Source organism: Somniosus microcephalus, chromosome 3 (genome assembly GCF_052327205.1).
Source record: "Somniosus microcephalus isolate GS21.2 chromosome 3, FLI_Smic_1.0, whole genome shotgun sequence".
In the NCBI taxonomy this organism is placed as follows: Eukaryota; Metazoa; Chordata; class Chondrichthyes; order Squaliformes; family Somniosidae; genus Somniosus; species Somniosus microcephalus.
This window is the reverse complement of record NC_140989.1, coordinates 71,036,120-71,059,884: the sequence shown is the minus strand read 5'-3', so window position 1 is coordinate 71,059,884 and position 23,765 is coordinate 71,036,120. Positions and strand designations below refer to the sequence as shown.

The following is a 23,765-nucleotide window of genomic DNA, read 5'->3' as shown; positions in this document are numbered from 1 at the left end:
AATCAAGGGCTACCGGAGATCGTAGTAAGTGACAACGCCATGTGTTTTGTGAGCACCGAAACAAAAGAGCTCATGAGAAACAATGGCATAGTGCACGTGACCTCAGCTCCATATCATCTGTCTTCAAATGGACTTGCGGAGAGAGCCGTACAAACATTTAAGGAGATGATGAAAAAAAGTGCGGAAGGGAGTTTGGCAGCCAGGGTGTCACGAGTTCTGTTCAGCTACAGAATAACACCTCAATCTACCACAGGACTCTCTCCTGCTGAGCTGTTGTTAGGACATTGACTACGCTCCACTCTTGACCTGGTTCACCCAGATCGAAAAGGGAAGGTGGAAAACCAACAAATCAAACAAAAGGAGAACCATGACAGAAGGACAAAGAGCCACAGTTTTGGAGAAGGAGATGCGGTCCTTACCAGGAATTTCAGTTATGGTCCAAAATGGATTCCTGGCGTCATAGACTCAATGACTGGTCCAGTATCATATACGGTCATGGTGGGAACTGGTCAGGTAGTACGCAGACATGTAGATCAGATACTGACCAGACCAAGGGAACTCAAAATGGAGGTTCCAGAGGAGATGTCAGAGGACAAGTTGGCCCCCAGTTATCCAAATGCATTGGTGGTACCATCACCACGAACAGAGCCAGTTCCACCTGGACCCCTTCGTCAAGAGGAAACCATCGTAGCAGAGTCAGATACTGTGAGTACTGCTCAGGAGCAGCAGGTGGCTCTACCACAACCAAGCAGGGACTTGACTGTAAGACGTTCACCAAGGACTCACAAGCCGCCAGAGAGATTGATAACGACCTGCTAGATTCGTTCAGTATGGACTATCGTTAAAGGAGTTTCCTTATGGGACTTTTTAAGAATGTTGTTAAGAAATTAATGTTCAACTTAAGAGGGGAGGGATATAGTAATCTGGGATGTAATGTTTAAGTTATCCACCAGATGGAGCCAAATATTAAGGGTTCACATTCACCAGTATTTAAGGTAATGGGTCATGTATTCAATGTTCTGGTACACCAGTTAATACGGTAATGTGGCATTGCATTATGGGTATGATTCAGAGGTTGATCCACCATCTTGTGCTCGTGCAATAAGAATTGTGCCTGGCCTCCAGCTTGTAAGAGATATGTTCCTCTGCTACACCGTGTAAATAAACAATTGGGTTTGTTCCTAATATCTCGCTTCTCTCAGTTTCTGACCTTACCACTCGGATATCACACTATTCTAATCCCATTTTCCAGCACTTGGTCTGTAGCCTTGTATGCTATGGAGTTTCAAGTGCTTATCTGAATGCTTCTTGAATGTTGTGAGGGTTCCTGCCTGTACCATGCTTTCAGGCAGTGAGTTCCAGATTCCAACCACCCTCTGGGTGAAAATGTTTTTCCTCAAATCCCCTCTAAACCTCCTGCCCCTTATCTTGAAACTGTGCCCCCTGGTTATTGACCCCTCTACTAAGGGGAAAAGTTCCTTTCTATCTACCCTATCTATGTCCCTCATAATTTTGTACACCTCAATCAGGTCCCCCCTCAGCCTTCTCTGCCTAAGGAAAACAACCCCAGCCTATCCAGTCTCTCTTCATAGCTGAAGCGCTCCAACCCAGGTAACATCCTGGTGAATCTCCTCTCCACCCTCTCCAATGCAATCATATCCTTCCTATAGTGTGGCGACCAGAATTGCACACAGTATTCCAGCTGTGGCCTAACTAGCGTTTTGTACAGCTCCATCATAACCACCCTGCTCTTATATTCTATGCCTCGGCTAATGAAGGCAAGTATCCCATATGCCTTTTTACCAACCTTATCTACCTGTCCTGCTACCTTCAGGGATCTATGTACATGCACACCAAGTTCCCTCTGATCCTCTGTCCTTCCTAGGGTCCTACCATTCATTGTGTATTCCCTTGCCTTGTTAGTCCTCCCAAAATGCATCACCTCACACTTTTCAGGGTTAAATTCCATTTGCCACTGTTCTGCCCATCTAATCAACCCATCTACATCGTCCTGTAACCTGAGGCTTCCCTCCTTGCTATTTACCACTCCACCAATTTTCGTGTCATCTGTGAACTTCCTAATCATACCTCCTACATTCATATCTAAATCATTAATGTACACTACAAACAGCAAAGGACCCAGCACCAATCCCTGCGGTACACCACTGGACACAGGCTTCCAGTCACAAAAACAACCTTCAACCATCACCCTCTGCCTCCTGCCACTAAGCCAATTTTGGATCCAATGTGCCAAATTGCCCTGGATCCCATGGGCTCTTACCTTCTTGACCAGTCTCCCATGCGGGACTTTGTCAAAAGAGTTACTGAAGTCCATGTAGACTACATCAACTGCACTACCCTCATCCACACACCTAGTCATCTCCTCGAAAAATTCAATCAAATTGGTTAGACATGATCTCCCCCTGACAAAGCCATGCTGACTATCCTTGATTAATCCTTGCCTCTCCAAGTGGAGACTAATTCTGTCCCTCAGAATTTTTTCCACTAATTTCCCTACTACTGATGTTAGGCTCACTGGCCTGTAATTCACTGGTTTATCCCTACTACCCTTCTTGAATAATGGTACTACATTAGCTGTCCTCCAGTCCTCTGGCACCTCCCCTGTGGCCAGAGAGGTTCTGAAAATTTGTGTCAGAGCCCCTGCAATCTCCTCCCTTGCTTCACACAGCAGCCTGGGATACATCTCGTCTGGGCCTGGGGATTTATCCACTTTTAAGCCCGCTAAAACCGCTAGTACCTCCTCCCTCTCAATACTAATTTGTTCAAGCATTTCATAAACCCCCTGTCTGATTTCTATGGCTACATCATCCTTCTCCATAGTGAACACAGATGCAAAATATTCATTTTAAACCTCACCTACATCTTCTGGCTCTACACACAGATTGCCACTTTGGTCCCTTATGGGCCCTACTCTTTCCCTGGTTATAAGAAGTAGTAGGAGCAGGAGTAGACCATACGGCCCCTTGGGCCTGCTCCGCCATTCAATAGGATCATGGCTGATCTGAATCTAGACTCACGTCCACTTCCCTGCCTTCTCCCCGTAACCCCTAATTCCCTTATCTGCTAGGAAACTGTCTATCTCCGTTTTAAATTTATTTAATGTTGCAGCTTCCACAGCTCTCTGGGGTAGCAAATGCCATAGATTTACTACCCTCTGAGTGAAGAAGTTTCTCCTCATCTCAGTTTTGAAAGGGCAGCCCCTTATTCTAAGATTATGCCCCCTGGTTCTAGTCTCACCCATCAGTGGAAACATCCTCACCGCATCCACCCGATCAAGCCCCCTCACAATCTTATATGTTTCGATAAGATCGCCTCTCATTCTTCTGAACTCCAATGAGTAGAGTCCCAACCTACTCAACCTTTCCTCATACGTCAACCCCCTCATCTCCGGAATCAACCGAGTGAACCTTCTCTGAACCGTCTCGAGAGCAAGTACATCTTTTCTTAAATATGGAAACCAAAACTGCACGCAGTATTCCAGGTGTGGCCTCACCAATACCCTGTATAACTGCAGCAAGACTTCCCTGTTTTTATACTCCATCCCCCTTGCAATAAAAGCCAAGATTCCATTGGCCTTCCTGATCACCTGCTGCACCTGCATACTAACTTTTTGTGTTTCATGCACCAGGACCCCCAGATCCCTTTGTGTGCTGTCATAAAGAAATCTATGCTTTCACTGTGCTCTCCCCGTCTCTTTATCTCTCTCTCTGTCTCCCAGTCTCTCTCTCTCTGTCTCCCAGTCTCTCTATCTCTTCCCCCAGTCTCTCTCTCTCCCCCCCAGTTTCTCTCTCTCTCCCCGTCTCTCTCTCCCCCCTCAGTCTCTCTCTCTCTCTCTCTCTATCTCCCAGTTTCTCTCTCTCCCCAGTCTCTCTCTCTCCTTCAGACTCTCCCTCCTCCAGTCTCTCTCTCCCAGTCTCTCTCTCCGTCTCTCTCCTCCAGTCTCTCCCTCCTCCAGTCTCTCTCTCTCTCCCCCAGTCTCTCTCTCTCTCCCCCAGTCTCTCTCTCTCTCCTCGTCTCTCTCCCCCAGTCTCTGTCTCTCTCTCCCCCAGTCTCTCTCTCTCCCCAGTCTCTCTGTCTCTCTCTCCCCCAGTCTCTCTCTCTCCCCAGTCTCTCTCCTCTTTCTCCCCCAGTCTCTCTCTATCTCTCTCCTCTCTCTCCCCCCCAGTCTCTCTACTCTTTCTCTCTCTCTCCCGTCTATCTCTCTCTCCCCCAGTCTCTCTCTCTCCCCGAGTCGCTCTCTCTCTCCCCCAATCTCTCTCTCTCTCCTCGTCTCTTTATCTCTCTCTCTGTCTCCCAGTCTCTCTCTCTCTGTCTCCCAGTCTCTCTATCTCTTCCCCCAGTCTCTCTCTCTCTCTCTCCCCCCCAGTTTCTCTCTCCCCCAGTTTCTCTCTCCCCCAGTTTCTCTCTCTTTCCCAGTCTCTCGCTCTCTCCCCGTCTCTCTCTCTCTCCCCATCTCAGTCTCTCTCTCTGTCTCCCAGCTCCCAGTCTCTCTCTCTCTCTCCCAGTCTCTCTCTCTCCTCCAGACTCTCCCTCCTCCAGTCTCTCTCTCCCAGTCTCTCTCTCTCTCCGTCTCTTTCCCTCCTCCAGTCTCTCTCTCCCCATCTCTCTCTCACTCCCTGTCTCTCTCTCTCTCTCTCTGTCTCCCAGTCTCTCTATCTCTCTCTCCCCAGTCTCTCTCTCCCTTCCCCCGTCTCTCTCTCTCTCTCTCCCCCAGTCTCTCTCTCTCTCTCTCCCCCGTCTCTCTCCCCCAGTCTCTCTCCCCCGTCTCTCTCCCCCAGTCTCTCTCTCTCTCTCCCCAGTCTCTCTCCTCTCTCTCCAGTCTCTCTCCCCCAGTCTCTCTACTCAAATCAAATTCAAATACAAATGCTTTATTGGCATGAAAGTTTACAGGGAACCATATTGCCAAAGCTTACATAACAAAAGTACAGGTTTCCAACATTCTGTAGGTGTCAAACGTTTTTGACCCTCGTTGGGTACAGACAGTATTAATTTAAACAGTCGTTGACCCTCGTTGGGTGCATTCAGTATTAATTTAAAACAGTCGTTGGGTACATTCGGTATTGATTTAAACATTTTTAGCGTATATATGCTATGGGTGTGCTCGTTAGTCACTCAATGTTCCTCAGGTTGTGACATGTTGTTACATATTGGGCACCAAGATATGGTCTGTCTCCCTTCCCCAGGACTATTCTTAATTTTGACAGGTCATCCAATTCTTTGAAATCTGGGGTTGTAAGGCTGAGCTTGTCAAAATATATGTTTCTTGTCTCGTTGAATTTTTCGCATTTTAGGAGGAAGTGCACCTCTGTCTCAACCTCGCCGGCCAGACAGTGATCACATATTCTATTTTCTTTAGGTTGCCAGGATTTCTTGTATCTTCCTTTTTCAATTGCCAGTTGGTGGTCGCTTAGTCTGTATCTGGTGAGGGTCTGTCTCTGTTTTGTGTCTCTGATGGTCGAGAGATAGTCTGCCAGTTTATATTCTCTTTTTAGGGCCTGGTAGCATTCTAATCTGCTTTGGCTTTTGGTTATTGTGTTCCAATGTTCCAGGTAGGTTTCTTTGCATTGTTTAATGATTTGGTTCACTCGGGTTGGTGTTTGGGGAGCAGTGTTGGTCTGGGACTGGTCAGGGTCCGGCTGGGTAGGAGAAATTAGTTTCAGTAACAACTGACTCAGGGGACTCGTTTCTGGGTTCAGCTCTTGGGTCTGGAGGGCTTTAAAATGAAGGGTGTTTGGGGAACTAGATTTGAGGTGATTTAGAAAGTTTAGTGCTCGTTTTTGGATGTTTATTATCAGTGGGTATCTGCCTAGTTCGGCTCTACATGCATTTGTTGGTGTTTTCCTTTGGATGCGAAGAATGCTTCGGCAAAATCCTGCATGTAGGGCTTCTATTGTGTGTTTTTCCCATTTAGTGTAGCTATGGTGATTGAGTGGGCTCCATACTTCACTACCATACAGCGTAATGGGCAGGATTATACTATCAAATATTTTGAGCCAGATTTTGATTGGAATTTGGATGTTGTAGAATTTTCTTTTTATTGCATATAGGGCTCTTCGGGCTTTTTCTTTTAGTGCATTCACTGCTATGTTGAAGCTCCCTGATGCTGTAATGGTTAGACCAAGGTAAGTGTAGCTCATAGTGTGTCCTATGATGGTATCACTGAGAGTAAACTGGTATTTGTTTTTCTGACATCTGGGCCTTTTTTGAAAAATCATGATGTTGGTTTTCTTTAGATTTACTGTCAGGGCCCAATTTTGGCAGTATTTGTCGAGTAGGTCTAAATGTTGCTGTAATCCCTGTTCTGTGGGAGACAGCAGAACCAGGTCGTCCGCATAGAACAGGGACCTCACTTCCCCATCCAGGAGACAGAGACCCGGTGACTCGCTTTGCTCCAGCTTGTCTGCTAACTCATTTATGTATATGTTGAACAGGGTCGGACTCAAGTTGCAACCCTGCCGGACGCCTCTTCTCTGGGTGAAGAAACCGGTGCGTTTGTCTCCAATTTTGACACCGCATTTATTTTTCAGATACATCGATTTAATAAGGTCATAGACTTTGCCCCCTATTCCACACTGAAGAAGTTTGTAATAGAGCCCTTCGTGCCAAATAGAGTCAAAGGCTTTCTTGAAGTCAATGAAACAAGCGAATATTTTCCCATTTTTTGTTTGGTGTATATGTTTTTCAATGAGAGTGTGAAGGGTATAGATATGGTCGGTGGTGCGGTGTTTTGGAAGAAAGCCTATTTGATTTTTTCTAAGGATATTATGTTTATTAAGAAAATCCAGTAATTTGCTATTTAGAATACTGCAGAATAACTTCCCTAGACAACTGTTGACACAGATGTCACGGTAGTTGTTTGGGTCTGATTTGTTTCCACTTTTATATATGGGAGAGATGAGTCCTTGGCACCAGATATCTGGAAAACAGCCCGAACGTAATATGATGTTGAATAACTTGAGTACAGCACCCTGCATCTCCATAGTGCTGAACTTGAGCATTTCATTTTTGATGTTGTCTGGACCACAGGCTTTCTTTAGGTGGAGAGATTTTGTTTTTGTGGCCAGTTCTTTCCAAGTGATTGGGGAGTCCAGAGGGTTTTGGTTGTCTTTAATTGTTACTTCTAATGTGTGGAGTTTTTCTGTGACATGATGTTGACTTGAGTTTGATTCGTTTACTGGGATGTCTTTGTAGAGGTTTTCAAAATGTGTTCTCCAGATGTCACCATCTTGGATTGGTAATGCTTGTAATTGAGTTGTACTCAGGTTATTCCACATATCCCAGAATTGATTTTGATTAATGGAGTTTTCAATTTCTTCAAGTCTTTTGTGGGTATAGTTTTGTGTTTTGTTCCTAATGGTGTGTTTATATCTTTTGAGGGTCTCATTGTATCTAATACGCAGGTCTGGGTTGTTTGGTTGGCGATGCTTTTGGTTTGATATTTTTCTCAGGTCTTTTCTGGCATTTTTGCATTCGTGATCAAACCATTTCTCTTTTTTTGTCTTTTGTAACGTTTCCTCTTCTGTTTCACAAGGTCGGCTTTTACAGCTGCCTCATGGAAGATCCTATTTATATCGTCTATGGCCATGTTTACACCATCTCTGGTGATCTCATATAGATATTCTTTAAATTTTGATATTTTACTTGTGAGATCAGGTGAATTTAGTGCTGTGATGAATTTATCTCCACTGTCTGGGGCCCATCTGTATGTCTGGTTTAGTTTATGGAGCTTACTGGGTTCCTTTTTTGTGTCTGTAGTTTGGGCAGAAAGTTTAAGGTACACATTTATTTGGTTATGGTCTGAGAGGGGTGTGGTAAACCACTTTTATCATTCACTATCGTTACACTATAGTTATCACTGTTATATCGTTATTCTATGGTTAGCACTGTTCACACTGTTGTATCACTATACGAGGTCGCCTCTTGTCACGCTGCTATACCTGGGCTGACCACTGCTGACTCCGCCCATGACTCCACCTACCTGCCCAGGTATAAAGGTAGTCGACTGGCTGGCATTCCTCCTTGTTGTATCCGATCACCCACGAGGGTGGGCTCTGTTATTTAGCCAATAAAAACCTATAGTTACTTTCTTAACTCGTCGCTTTTCATTGGATGAATTGATAGGTATATCAATTTTATTGGCTAAATTTTAAAATGTCTACCGAGCCAGACCAGCCAGACGCCCAGCTACAACAGCCACAGCAGCCGTCAGACGCCAAGCTACAACAGCCACAGCAGCCGGCTTGGCTGCGAGCCCTCCGACCACCGTACCTGGATTTAAACCCACAGGCAGCAAACTCAGCCCTCGACTTCGAACACTGGCTGAGCTGTTTCGAGCCCTACCTGGGAGAATCCGGCGTGCCTCAGGAATCCAAGCTAAGAGTTCTGACCGCCCAAGTGAGCCCTAAAGTATTCGCACTCATCCGGGACCTTAAAACATATGAGGACGCCATCAACCGGCTGAAACGACAGTACCAGAGCCCGGTAAATTCCATGTATGCCAGACACCTCCTAAGATCCTGCCCGCAACAGCCAGGAGAGCCTGTGGATGAATTTTTACGGGTGCTACAAGCACTCGGCAGAGACTGTAACTTTAAAGTGGTAACGGCGGCAGAAAATACTGAAGACAACGTCCGTGATGCCTTCGTGAAAGGCCTGCGGTCCGACTACTCACGGCAAAGACTACTTGAAGCAAAGGACCTCGACCTGGACAAAGCTGCAGCCCTCGCTCGCTCCCTAGAAGTGGCCCATCGGGACCTCGAGGCATATTCAAGGTACTGTAACTCGCGACCCTGGGACTTGGGACCGACCCCGACCGCAATACCCCCCGCAGCACCCCCCCTGGGACCTACCTCAGCGTCGGCGTCCCGGACCCGATCGGGACCGCCACCCCCGGTACTGGCTGCGACATCGGACCCCCGCAATCGGGCCGCCGGCTGCTTCTTCTGCGGCCAGGCGAAACACCCGAGGGCGCGCTGCCCAGCCAGAAACGCGACCTGCTCGAGATGCATGAAGAAAGGCCACTTTGCAAAGGCCTGCAGAGGGGGATCAACGGAGGCCAGCAGTGCCTCATGCGAGCTGTGGGGGCGGCCATCTTCCATCAAGGCCACAGAGGCCAGCATCCCCACATGTGAGTCATGGGGCGGCCATCTTTGATCCAGGCAACCGACACCAGCAGTGCCTCATGTGAGTTGTGGGGGCAGCCATCTTCTCCGCCATTTTGTCCTACCTCGTGGGCGCCGCCATTTTACCCACCACGCTCGACCGTCACCGTGACTCCAGACCCGACCACCGCCTCACCCGCAGACTACAGCGACTCGCTCAGCTATACACTAGCCTCCGTCACACTGGATCAAGCCCGCCCGCATCACCTGTCCAAGTCCATGATGGACATCAAAGTGAACGGCCACGCCACGACCTGCCTGTTCGACAGTGGAAGCACGGAGAGTTTCATCCACCCAGACACGGTGAGCCACTACTCCCTCACTGTCTGGCCAACGCGCAACCGGATCTCGATGGCATCGAGGTCCCACGCCACGGACATCAGCGGCTACTGTGTTGTGACCCTGTCGGTTAAGGGCACGGAGTATAAAAATTTTAAACTCCTCGTCCTGCCCCAGCTATGTATGCGCTGCCGTCCTACTAGGCCTAGACTTCCAATCCCACCTCCAAAGCGTCACGCTAGCATACGGCGGACCCCTCCCCCCACTCACAGTCGATAACCAGCAGATTTTAAACCGCCCACCGCGCAACACCTGCGGCCTATCCACCCTCAAGGTCCCGCCACCTTCCCTGTTCGCTAACCTCAGCCCCGACTGCAAACCCGTCGCTACCAAGAGCAGGCGGTACAGCGCCGGGGACAGAGCTTTCATTAGCTCTGAGGTGCAGCGTCTCCTGAAGGAGGGCATCATCGAGGGGAGCACCAGCCCCTGGCGTGCCCAGGTCGTGGTCGTTAAGACCGGCAATAAAAACCGCCTGGTCATCGACTACAGCCAGACCATAAACAGGTACACCCAGCTGGACGCATACCCCCTTCCCCGCATATCTGATATGGTCAATCAGATTGCGCAGTACCGGGTATTCTCCACCATCGACCTTAAGTCGGCCTATCACCAACTCCCTATCCGCCCTGAGGATCGCCAGTATACAGCCTTCGAGGCGAACGGCCGCCTCTACCACTTCCTTGGGGTTCCCTTCGGCGTCACCAACGGGGTTTCGGTCTTCCAAAGGGAGATGGACCGGATGGTTGACCAGAACGGGCTGCACGCCACGTTCCCCTATCTAGATAACGTCACCATCTGCGGCCGCGACCGGCAGGACCACGATGTTAATCTGGAGAGATTCCTCCGTACGGCCCAACGGCTGAACCTCACCTACAATAAGGATAAATGTGTGTTTAACACCTCGCGCCTTGCCATCCTCGGCTGTGTAGTAGAGAACGGAGTCATCGGCCCCGACCCCGAAAGAATGCGCCCCCTCATGGAGCTACCCCTCCCCCACTGTCCAAAGGCACTGAAGAGAACCCTGGGGCTCTTCGCCTACTATGCCCAATGGGTGCCCAATTATGCGGACAAAGCCAGACCCCTCATGAAGTCCACATCCTTCCCCCTTACGGAGGAAGCGTGCGCAGCCTTCTCCCTCATTAAGGGAGACATTGCCAAGGCCACAATGCACGCAGTGGATGAGTCCATCCCCTTCCAAGTCGAGAGCGATGCATCCGACTTCGCCCTAGCCGCCACCCTTAACCAGGAGGGGAGACCGGTGGCCTTCTTCTCAAGGACCCTACAGGGCCCTGAGATCCGACACTCGTCGGTCGAGAAGGAGGCCCAGGCGATTATGGAGGCGGCACGACGCTGGAGGCATTACCTGGCAGGCAAACGATTTACCCTCCTCACCGACCAACGTTCGGTCGCTTTTATGTTTAATAACAAGCTGAGGGGCAAAATCAAGAATGACAAGATCTTGAGGTGGAGAATCGAGCTCTCCACCTATGATTATGATATCTTGTACCGGCCAGGTAAGCTGAACGAACCCCCCGATGCTCTGTCACGAATTACATGCGCCAGCGCGCAAAGTGATAGACTTCAGACCCTCCACAACGACCTCTGCCACCCCGGGGTCACCAGACTTTACCACTTCATTAAGGCCCGCAACCTGCCCTACTCCATCGAGGAGGTCAGGACCATGACCAGGAACTGCCAGACCTGTGCCGAGTGCAAACCGCACTTCTTTAGGCCGGACAGAGCAAGCCTGATCAAGGCCACCCGCCCCTTCGAGCACCTGAGCATCGACTTTAAGGGGCCCCTCCCGTCCTCTGACCGTAATGTGTACTTCCTCAACATTGTTGATGAGTACTCCCGTTTCCCCTTTGCCTTCCCCTGCCCAGACATGACCAGTACCACGGTCATTAAATGCCTGAACGACCTCTTCGCCTTGTTCGGGTTCCCAAACTATATACATAGTGACCGGGGCTCCTCCTTCATGAGCGAGGAACTCCGTCAGTTCCTACTAGCGAGAGGTATTTGTGATGAAATATTTCCATTCATCACTGCCTGTGACTGAGATCGGTTTCAGTGTCATGTCCCTTCCCCCAGACCTCATTGTATTGTGTACTGGAATGTGCTGTATTGTATACTGGAATGTGCTGGAATGTGCTGTGTGTAGGGCTCCGCCCATACCTGGCCCCGTTTGTAAGCTAGCTTCAGTCTAGCCCCAATCTCCAGAAGGACGACATCTCTCTCGCTTACGTGTTTCGTTCTAAGTTAATAAAAGCCTTGTTTTGTTCTGCTACCTTCGAGTCTCGGAATTATTGAGGCACATCAATTTTATTAACTTATTTTTTCAACACTATGGATCAACTCCTGAAACCCGAACGTTTGGATTTGGATCAACATGCTCCGGACGCATCAGCACGCTTCGGACACTGGTTTGAGTGTATGGAATTCTTCCTGGACAATTCCGCAGCCGTCAAAGACGCTACGGACGCTGCAAGGATGAGACTCGGAATTCTGCGGAATTGGGTAAGCCACCGGGTTTACCCCCTCATCCAAGACGCCGAGACGTACCTGGCCGCCTGCGACATCTTAAAGGCGCATTACCAGCAGCCTACGAATGAGGTGTATGCTAGGCACCTGCTCGCCACCCGCGCACAGCGACCTGGGGAATCGGTGGAGGAGTTCCTAAGCACCCTGAAAATGCTTGGCAAAGACTGCAAGTGCCGAGATGTAAAAGCCGCGGTGTACACTGACGAGCTTGTTCGCGATGCCTTCATCACAGGCCTCAGCTCCACTTACATCCGGCAAAGACTGCTGGAAAAAACGGGGTTGGACCTGAAACAGGCTGCGGACACCGCGCGATCCCTGGATGTGGCCCAGAGAAACTCGGACGCCTACTCTTCAGCCCGCGCCATCCACGCCACCACGTGTGCACCAAGGACGCCGCCATCTTGGAAGGCATCTTCCCCGCCCGATAGCCCGACACCGGCTGGGCCCCGCTCTCCCCCCAGAAGCCCTACGACAGCCGCGACGCGTCAGGGACCCAACTGCTACTTCTGCGGGCAGCCAAAGCACGCCAGAAACCTGTGCCCGGTGAAAGGCACCACCTGCTTTAAGTGCGGTAAGAAGGGGCACTTCGGGAAGGTGTGCAGAGGGAACCCCGCCGGAAAACCCGCCACCGCCGCGTGTGCGCCGTGGGAGCGGCCATCTTGGACGCCATCTTGCCCGACCTCGTGGGGTCCGCCATCTTGTGAGCAGACAGCGTGGACGCCATCTTGTATCGATCAGGGCCCTACAGTGGCATCGGTCACAGTGGACCAGACCAGGCCGCGCCCGCTATCCAGATCAATGGTGGACATCGAGGTAAACGGGTGCCGGGTTAAATGCTTAATTGACAGTGGAAGCACGGAGAGCTTTATCCACCCAGAACTGGCACAACAACTCTCCCTCAAGGTGGTCCCTACTCAGGGTACCATCTCTATGGCTGACAAAACCCAGACATCGACCATTCTGGGTTACTGCACGGTACAATTGTGCGTTAACGGAACTGTATATGATAATTTTAAAGTATTAATCATGAAGAACCTATGTGCGAGCGTGATCTTGGGCCTGGATTTCCAGTGCAACCACCAAAGCATCACGCTCAAGTACGGTGGGTCGCAGCCGCCCCTCACAGTGTGCGGTCTGGCTACCCTGAAGGTAAAGCCGCCTTCGCTATTCGCGAACCTTACCCCTAACTGCCGGCCAATAGTGACCAAAAGCAGGAGGTACAGCTGGGAGGACAGGCGGTTTATCGCGACCGAGGTAGACAGGCTCCTGAAAGAGCGCATTATTGAACGCAGCAACAGCCCGTGGCGCGCCCAAGTGGTAGTGGTAAGGGGTAGCGAGAAGAAACGGATGGTGATCGACTATAGTCAAACGATCAACAGGTACACCCTACTAGACGCCTACCCGCTACCCCGCATATCAGAAATGGTGAACCAAATCGCCCAATACCGGGTGTTCTCCACCATCGACCTCAAGTCAGCGTACCACCAGCTCCCTATCAGACCAGAGGACCGCCCGTACACCGCCTTCGAGGCGAACGGACGCCTCTACCAATTCCTCAGAGTCCCCTTTGGGGTGACGAATGGGGTCTCGGTCTTCCAGAGGGAGATGGACCACATGGTCGATGACCACCACTTGCAGGCAACCTTCCCCTACCTCGACAACGTCACCATCTGCGGTCACAACCAGCAGGATCACGACTCGAACCTCGAGAGGTTCCTGAAAACCGCACAAAAACTCAACCTCACCTACAACGAGGACAAGTGCGTTTACAACACCACGCGCCTCTGCATACTAGGCAGCGTGGTGGAGAATGGGGAAATCGGACCAGACCCCAACCGATTGCGCCCCCTACGGGAGCTGCCCCTGCCCAACACTCCCAAAGCCCTGAAAAGATGCCTGGGGTTATTTTCTTATTATTCCCAATGGGTCCCCAACTACTCCGACAAAGCCCGCCCCCTCTTGAAAGCATCCTCTTTCCCGCTCTCTGCTGAGGCCCACGCCGCCTTCAAAAGCATTAAGCAGGATATTGAGTGGGCCACGCTACAGGCAGTGGACGAGAACACTCCATTTCAAGTGGAAAGTGATGCGTCTGACTTCGCCTTGGCGGCCACCCTCAACCAGGCGGGGCGGCCCGTAGCTTTCTTCTCGAGGACCCTCCAAGGGCCCGAGATCAGACACTCCTCCGTGGAAAAGGAGGCCCAAGCCATCGTGGAGGCAGTGCGCCACTGGCGCCACTACCTAGCCGGCAAACGCTTCACCCTACTTACCGACCAGCGGTCGGTAGCGTTTATGTTCAATAATAAACAGAGGGGGAAGATTAAAAATGATAAGATTCTTAGGTGGTGGATCGAGCTCTCCACCTTCGAGTACGACATCATTTACCGGCCAGGGGCCCTTAACGAATCCCCTGACGCCCTCTCACGAGGGATGTGTGCCAGCGCCACCGGGGATCGGCTACAGACCCTCCACAACGACCTCTGCCACCCAGGGGCCACGCGGCTGTTCCACTTCATAAAGTCCCGTAACTTACCCTGCTCGATTGAGGAAGTTCGGTCCCTGACCAGGAACTGCCGCACTTGCGCTGAGTGCAAGCCTCGGTTCTACCGCCCAGATAGAGCCCACTTAATCAAAGCTACATGGCCCTTTGAGCGGCTCAGCTTAGATTTCAAGGGCCCCCTCCCGTCCGTCGACCGCAATGTTTACTTCCTGAACATTGTGGACGAATACTCCCGGTTCCCATTCGCCTTCCCCTGCCCAGACATGACCAGCGCCACGGTCATTAAATGCCTCAACAGCCTGTTCTGCCTGTTCGGTATGCCGAGCTACATCCATACGGATAGGGGGGCGTCCTTCATGAGTGAAGAGCTACGCCAGTACATGCTGTCCAGGGGGATCGCCACGAGCCGTACCACCAGCTACAACCCCCGGGGTAACGGCCAAGTGGAGCGAGAGAACGGGACAGTATGGAAAGCAGTCACTCTAGCTCTAAGGACCAAGGGCCTCCCTATCTCCCGCTGGCAGGAAGTCCTCTCGGATGTGCTCCATTCGATACGGTCGCTATTGTGTATGGCCACTAATACCACGCCTCATGAACGAATGTTTGTCTTTCCCCGGAAATCCACCTCAGGTGTATCCATGCCGTCATGGCTCTCCACCCCAGGTCCGGTACTCGTGCGAAGGCATGTGAGGGGCCACAAGACGGACCCTCTCGTGGAGCCAGTACACCTACTCCACGCCAACCCCCAATACGCATATGTCCAGCACGCCGACGGAAGGGAGGACACCGTGTCCATAAAAGACGTCGCCCCAGCCGGCATCGACAACAACCACGGCAATAGCGGCAACGACGATCACAGCAACTCTTACCCACCCACTACTCTTTCATCACCCCCGGAAGAACACCGACCAACGGCACCCCCACCAACTACCCCTTCAACAACCCTGGCGGCACCCCCGGCAGAGACCCAGGAGGCTACCGGGGACACCCAGCCGACATCCGCGGCACCGCAACAGCCACGTCGGTCGCAGAGGACTATCAAACCCCCGAACAGACTAAATCTATAGAAGGGGTGAATGTGATGAAATATTTCCATTCATCACTGCCTGTGACTGAGATCGGTTTCAGTGTCATTTCCCTTCCCCCAGACCTCATTGTATTGTGTACTGGAATGTGCTGTATTCACAGAAATCACAGAATCACAGAAACCCCACAGTGCAGATAGAGGCCATTTCGGCCCATCGAGCCTGCACCGACACATATCCCACCCAATCCCCGTAACCCCTGCACCAACACATATCCCACCCTATCCTTGTAACCCCACGTATTTAATCCCCCTAACACTAAGGGTCAATTTATCATAGCCAATCAACCTAACCCGCACATCTTTGGACTGTGGGAGGAAACCGGAGTACCCGGAGAAAACCCACGCAAACACGGGGAGAATGTGCAAACTCCACACAGACAGTCGCCCGAGGCCGGATTCGAACCCGGGTCTCTGGCGCTGTGAGGCAACAGTGCTAACCACTATGCCACCGTGCTGCCCTGGAATTGTATACTGGAATGTGCTGGAATGTGCTGTGTGTAGGGCTCCGCCCATACCTGGCCCCGTTTGTAAGCTAGCTTCAGTCTAGCCCCAATCTCCAGAAGGACGACATCTCTCTCGCTTACATGTTTCGTTCTAAGTTAATAAAAGCCTTGTTTTGTTCTGCTACCTTCGAGTCTCGGAATTATTGAGGCACATCAGTATTGCTGCAAGCAGGACCACCAGCTACAACCCCCGAGGGAACGGCCAGGTGGAAAGAGAGAACGCGACGGTATGGAAGGCCGTCCTCTTAGCCTTAAAGTCTAAGGGCCTCCCAACCGCCCGCTGGCAGGAAGCCCTCCCGGCAGCGCTGCATTCCATCCGGTCACTACTTTGCACTGCCATTAATGCCACCCCCCATGAACGAATGTTTGTTTTCCCCAGGAAGTCGACTACGGGAACCACGCTACCAACCTGGCTGACCTCTCCGGGGCCCGTCTTGCTGCGAAAGCACGTGAGGGCCCATAAAACGGACCCCCTGGTCGAGAGGGTGGACCTCCTGCATGCCAACCCCCAGTACGTCTATGTGGCATACCCAGACGGGCGGGAGGACACAGTCTCCTTACGAGACCTCGCACCCTCGGGCACTCCGGAGACACCACCTTCACCCCCCCCCACCACCCCCCCAATTCCAGCCCAGGTAGACGGCATGCCGGAACCCCACGAGCCTTCGCCGACCACGCAGACACCAGCATTAACACCGGATAATGCAACACCGCCGCTGCGACGATCAGAAAGGCTTACGAGGCCTCCGGACAGACTGACATACCAGAACTGGTAGTACACTTCACCCCGCCGGACTCAAATCTAAACAAGGGGTGAATGTGGTAAACCACTTTTATCGTTCACTATCGTTACACTATAGTTATCACTGTTATATCGTTACTCTATGGTTAGCACTGTTCACACTGTTGTATCACTATACGAGGTCACCTCTTGTCACGCTGCTATACCTGGGCTGACCACTGCTGACTCCGCCCATGACTCCACCTACCTGCCCAGGTATAAAGGTAGTCGACTGGCTGGCATTCCTCCTTGTTGTATCCGATCACCCACGAGGGTGGGCTCTGTTATTTAGCCAATAAAAACCTATAGTTACTTTCTTAACTCGTCGCTTTTCATTGGATGAATTGATAGGTATATCAAGGGGGGATTGCTGCCTGACAGTGAATGCGTTGATATCGCAGGGGTCCATGTCAGTGATTGTATAATCCACCACCTTAGACCCAAGAGTTGAGGAATACTCTCTCTCTCTCTCTCCCATCTCTCACTCTCTCCCCCAGTCTCTCTCCCTCCCCCTGAGTCGCTCTCTCTCTCCCCCCTCAGTCTCTCTCTCTCTATCTCCCCGTCTCTCTCTCTCTCTCTCCCCGTCTCTCTCTCTCCCCCCTCAGTCACTCTCTCTCTCTCCCCCCAGTCTCTCTCTCTCTCCCCAGTCTCTCTCTCTCTCTCCTCCAGTCTCTCTCTCCCCCAGTCTCTCTCTCTCACTCCCCCACTCTCTCCCTCTTCCCCCAGTCTCTCTCTCTCCCTCTCCCCACTCTCTCCCTCTCCCCCAAGTCTCTCTCTCTCTCTCTCCCCATCTCTCTCTCTCTCTTCCCCCGTCTCTCTCTCTCTCTCTTCCCCCATCTCTCTCTCTCTCTCTCTTCCCCGTCTCTCTCTCTCTCTCTCTCTTCCCCCCATCTCTCTCTCTCTCTCTCTTCCCCCGTCTCTCTCTCTTCTCCCCCGTCTCTCTTGCTCTCTCTCTATCTCCCCGTCTCTCTCTCTCTCCCTCTCTCCCCCCAGTCTCTCTACTCTTTCTCTCTCCCTGTCTCTCTCTCTCTCCCCCCAGTCTCTCTCCTTCCCTCTCTGTGTCTGTCTCTCTCTCCTTCCCTCTCTCTCTCCTTCCCTCTCTCCTTCCCTCTCTCTCTCGTTCCCTCCCTCTCTCTGTCTCTCTCTCCTTCCCTCTCTCTCCTTCCCTCTCTCTGTCTCTCTCTCCTTCCCTCTCTCTGTCTCTCTCTCCTTCCCTCTCTCTGTCTCTCTCTCCTTCCCTCTCTCTCCTTGCCCCACTCTCTCTCTCTCTTCTCCCCCCAGTCTCTCTCTCTCTCTTGCATCACGGGGGGCGTTTCATTCCATGTGTGGGCGGGCCTAATCCTTCAGCCTCCCGAAACGTCGCTGCCATTTTTTTAATACCGACAGCGACAGCACCAGCACAACAAACCCCCACAGTGCGGCTCCGGCACAGTATCCCGCTCCCGGCCCGCCGGAGCGGGAGGTGAGTTGGGGTCACAACCGCTCGGCCCGAGACACAGAGCGGGGGAGTGGCAGCGGCCGGCCGTAAACCGCGCGGCCCTGTAAACTGCCGTTTTGCAAAAAAGCCTTGGCAACGCCGGGTCCCCCCAGCTAGTCTTTATGTGTAAAAGGATAGTGGTGTCTGTCTGTCTGTCCATCTGTCCGGGCATCACTCAAAAGTTATAGAGCGTACCTACACATATGTTATATCAAAATAAAGGTTATGATTAGGAGGGTGTCCTAGGCATATTTACTTTTTGGTCACACAAAAATTGTTCGGACAGTAGACAAAAAACGTTCAAAATTCCGCTCATTAGCGGTTGGCCAATCATACAGGGGAAATCCGCTCATTAGCATTGAGTGACATGAAGGTTGACCAATCCTACGGGGGGAGCACGCTGCGTCACGGGGGGCGTTTCATGGCGTGTGTGGGCGGGGCCTAATCCTTCAAACTGAAAAGCAAGCGGCGGCCATTGTTGTTTGTGATAGAGCAACTCTGCCTCTGTCCGACCATGGGCCCCAGTCCCACCCTCACCCTCCTCCTTCTCTCCGCTTTCTCCCCTCTCTCCTGTCACACGGCCTCTCCGCTCGCGGGTTGTTTGCATCCACGGTGGATGAGCTGCCTGCAGGCCTCGAAGCCTCGGCCTCTCCTCACCAGCCACGCCCGAGCTAGGCACCGCCCGTCCCGCTGGGCCCGATTCCAAACCAGCGGCCGGCCTTCGCCATCATCTTGGGAAAGGCTGGCCTCCTCCTTCTCTCCGCTTTCTCCCCTCTCTCCTGTCACCCGGGCCTCTCCACTCTGCAGGATGTCACTGCCGAGCTCTTCGGGTCGGAGGGAGCGGGAGCTCAGCCCAGATGACTCGGGCCGGGCCTCAGGCGCTACGCCGCCCATGGGGTCTCTGCCGCTTTCTCCCCTCTCTCCTGTCACCCTGACCTCGCGGAAGTAGGAGCAGCGATGATGGGCCGGCGGGGAAGGAGCTGCTGCTCGGGGCCGCGGTCGCGGCCCTTCGCCTGGAGGCTCGCCTACTTTGACGGCCATTTCGAGCGGCTGTGCCGGCGCCGGCTGCCCGCCTCCGAGCCCGAGTGGCGCCGGGTGCTGGAGCCTCTGCTCCGCTGCGGGGCTGCACCAACTGGCGCCCGGGCTCGCTCCCGCTTGGGCCGCCGCAACATGGCGCTGGCCACCGCCGGCCTGCTCTTGCTCGGCTGCTGCTTCCTCCTCTGCAGCCGCCCCGGCGCTCGCTTCCTAAGCTTCTGCGGCCGGGCTCTGCTCATCCAGGTCGGTATCCGCCTCGACCTCTGCGAGAGGTTGCACTGCCAATGCTTTCAAAATATCTCTCTTTATTGTAGTGGATGTCAGAGGGATTCTAAGAAACGTCGTTAACCCAGCTTGCATTTATCTAGTGCCTTCATCTTCTAACTTCCCCCCACCCCCTTTCCCCCTCTTCCCCCACCCCCTTTCCCCCCCTTCCCCCACCCCCTTCCCCCCCTTCCCCCCCCACTTCCCCCCCACCCCTTTCCCCCCTTCCCCCCACCCCTTCCCCCACCCCCTTCCCCCACCCCCCTTTCCTCCCCCCACACCCCCCTTGCCCCCCAACACCCATTCCCACCCCTTTCCCCCCCACCCCTTTCCCTCCCACCCCTTTCCCTCCCCCACCCCTTTCCCCCACCCCTCTCTCTCTCTCCTTCCCTCTGTCACTCTCCTCTCTCTCCTCTCTCTCTCCTTCCCTCTCTCTCTCTCCTTCCCTCTCTCTCTCTCTCCTTCCCTCTGTCACTCTCCTCTCTCTCTCTCCTTCTCTCTCTCTCTCCTTCCCTCTCTCTCTCTCCTTCCCTCTCTGCCTTTCTCTCTCCTTCCCTCTCTGTCTCTCTCTCTCCTTCCCTCTCTCTCTCCTTCCCCCTCTCTCTCTCTCTCCTTCCCTCCCTCTCTCGCTCTCTCCTTCCCTCTCTCTCTCTCTCTCTCTCCTTCCCTCTCTCTCTCCTTCCCTCTTTGTCTCTGTCTCTCTCTCCTTCCCTCTCCCTCTCTCTCTCCTTCCTTCTCTCTCTCTCTCCTTCCCTCTCTCTCCTTCCCTCTCTCTCTCTCTCTCTCCTTCCCTCTCTCTCTCTCTCCTTCCCTCTCTCTCTCTCTCTCTCCTTCCCTCTTTGTCTCTGTCTCTCTCTCCTTCCCTCTCTCTCTCTCTAGGGAGTTAGGAGGTAAATTAAAAAACAGGACCTCAAAGGTAGTAATCTCAGGATTGCTACCAGTGCCACGTGCTAGTCAGAGTAGAAATAGAAGGATACTTCAGATGAATACGTGGCTAGAGGAATGGTGCCAGGGGGAGGGATTCAAGTTCCTGGGACATTGGAACCGGTTCTGGGGGAGGTAGGACCAGTTCAAACCTGACGGTCTGCACCTGGGCAGGGCTGGAACCGATGTCCCAGGGGGAGTGTTTGCTAGTGCTGTGGGGGAGGGTTTAAACTAAAATGGAAGGAGGTTGGGAACCTGAGCAGGGAGACAGAGGAAAGGGAAATAAGGATAAAAGCAAAAGATAGGGAGGAGAAAAACAAAAGTGGCAGTCAGAGAAATCAACGGTTTAAATCAAACGTGGCCACAGTAAATAATAACTCTAATAGGTCTAAGAGCGTTAAAAAAACAAGCCTGAAGGCTTTGTATCTTAATGCGAGGAGCATTTGTAATAAGGTGGATGAATTGGCTGCGCAAATAGAGGTAAACGAATATGATTTGGTTGGGATTACGGAAACGTGGCTCAAGGATGGCCAAGACTGGGAACTCAACATCCAGGGGTATTCGATATTCAGGAAAGATAGGCAAAAAGGAAAGGGAGGAGGGGTAGCATTACTGGTTAAAGAAGGGATTAACACAATTGTAATGAAGGATATTAGCTCTGATGAGGTGGAATCTGTATAGGTAGAATTGAGAAATACTAAGGGGAAAAAAACATTAGTGGGAGTGGTATATAGACCTCCAAACAGTAAGGCGGAGGTTGGGGATGGCATTAAAAGGGAAATTAAAGAAGCGTGCAATAAGGGCACAGCAGTCATCATGGGTGACTTTAATCTACATATAGATTGGGCTAACCAAATTAGTAACAATACTGTGGAGGAGGAATTCCTGGAGTGTTTACGGGATGGTTCCCCGGACCAATATGTCGAGGAACCAACCAGAGATCAGGCCATCTTAGACTGGGTATTATGTAACGAGAAAGGATTAATTAGCAATCTTGTTGTACGAGGCCCCTTGGTTCGGAGCGATCATAATATGATCGAATTCTTCATTAAGATGGAGAATGAAGTAGTTGACTCCGAGACTAGGGTCCTCAATTTAAATAAAGGAAACTACGATGGTCTGAGGAGCGAGTTGGGTAGGATTGATTGGGGAATGGCACTCAAAGGGTTGACAGTGGATAGGCAATGGCAAACATTCAAAGACCGAATGGATGAACTACAGAAGTTGTTCATCCCAGTTTGGCATAAAAAAAAGCAAAAAAGGTGACTCAACCGTGGCTAACAAGGGAAATTAGGGATAGCATAAGATCCAAGGAGAGGACATACAAATTGGCCAGAAAAAACAATAATCCTGAGGATTGGGAGCAGTTTAGGATTCAACAAAGGAGGACAAAGGGATTAATTAAGAAAGGGAAAATAGAATATGAGAGTAAGCTTTCAGGGAACATAAAAACTGACTGTAAAAGCTTTTATAGATATGTAAAGAGAAAAAGATTGGTGAAGCCAAGCGTAGGTCCCTTGCAGTCAGCATCGGGGGAATTTATAATGGGGAGCAAAGAAATGGCAGACCAACTAAATACATATTTTGGTTCTGTCTTCACAAAGGAGGACACAAATAACCTCCCAGAAATACCGCAGAACATAGGGTCTGATGAAAGGGTGGAACTGAAAGAAATCAGTATTTGTAGGGAAATGGTGTTAGGAAAATTGATGGGACTGAAGGCTGATAAATCCCCAGGGCCTGATAACCTACATCCCAGGGTACTTAAGGAAGTGGCCCTAGAAATAGTAGATGCATTGCTGGTCATCTTCCAGAACTCGATAGACTCTGGAACAGTACCCATGGATTGGAGGGTAGTGAATGTTACCCCACTATTCAAAAAAGGTGGCAGAGAAAAAGCCGGGAATTATAGACCGGTAAGCCTGACATCGGTAGTGGGGAAAATGCTAGAGTCAATTATAAAAGATGTAATAGCAGAGCACTTGGAAAGCAGTGACAGGATCGGACAAAGTCAACATGGATTTACAGAAGGTAAATCATGCTTGACTAATCTACTGGAATTTTTTGAGGATGTAACTGGTAAAATAGATAAGGGAGAACCAGTGGATGCGGTGTATTTGGACTTTCAGAAGGCTTTCGATAAGGTCCCGCATAAGAGATTAGCGTGCAAAATTAAGGCACATGGGATTGGGGGCAAGGTATTGACTTGGATAGAGAACTGGTTGGCGGACAGAAAGCAAAGAGTTGGAATAAACGGGTCATTTTCTGCGTGGCAGGCAGTGACTAGTGGGGTACCGCAAGGATCGGTCCTAGGACCCCAGCTGTTCACAATATATATTAATGATCTGGACGAGGGAATTGGATGTAATATCTCCAAATTTGCAGACGACACAAAGCTGGGTGGGAGGGTATGCTGTGAGGAGGATGTCATGAAACTCCAGTACGATTTGGACAGGTTGGGTGATTGGGCAGAAATATGGCAAATGCACTTTAATGTGGATAAATGTGAGGTTATCCACTTTGGTGGCAAAAACAGGAAGGCAGATTATTATTTGAATGGCAATAGATTGGGAGAAGGGGAAGTGCAAAGAGACCTGGGTGTTCTTGTGCACCAATCGCTGAAGGTAAGCAGGCAGGTGCAGCAGGCGGTTAAGAAGGCAAATGGTATGTTGGCCTTCGTAGCAAGAGGGTTCGAGTACAAGAACAAGGATGTCTTGCTGCAGTTGTACAGGGCCTTGGTGAGACCGCACCTTGAGTATTGTGTGCAGTTTTGGTCACCTTACCTGAGGAAGGACGTTCTTGCCATGGAGGGAGTGCAGCGAAGATTCACCAGGCTGATACCTGGGATGGCAGGAATGACGTACGAGGAGAGATTGTGTAAATTGGACTTATACTCACTGGAGTTTAGAAGATTGAGAGGGGATCTCATCGAAACCTATAAAATTCTGTCAGGTCTGGACAGACTAGATGCAGAAAGGATGTTTCGGATGGCCGGGGAGTCCAGAACCAGCGGTCATAGTCTAAGGATAAGGGGTAAGCCATTTAGGACTGAAATGAGGAGGAATTTCTTCACCCAGAGAGTGGTGAACCTGTGGAATTCTCTGCCACAGAGGGCGGTGGAGGCCAGTTCATTAA

At 51.4% G+C, this 23,765-nt stretch overlaps 1 protein-coding gene across 11 annotated transcripts in view; it reads left to right on the top strand.

Annotated features, from left to right (window-relative positions):
- spata17 (spermatogenesis associated 17) overlaps nt 1-23,765 on the top strand; it is a 548,756-nt gene that overhangs the window by 166,935 nt on the left and 358,056 nt on the right. For 4 of the 11 annotated variants that reach the window (XM_085981099.1, XM_085981101.1, XM_085981103.1 and 1 more), the window contains one exon: nt 16,529-17,150. The exons of 1 other annotated variant lie outside the window; for it this stretch is intronic. In XM_085981099.1, coding sequence (XP_085837225.1) covers nt 16,529-16,925 — 397 coding nt within the window. In that variant the 3' untranslated portion in view covers nt 16,926-17,150. Of the gene's footprint in view, nt 1-16,528; nt 17,153-23,765 lie in introns of those variants that run through there. 6 more of the 11 variants (XM_085981086.1, XM_085981090.1, XM_085981096.1 and 3 more) reach the window with 4 other exon arrangements.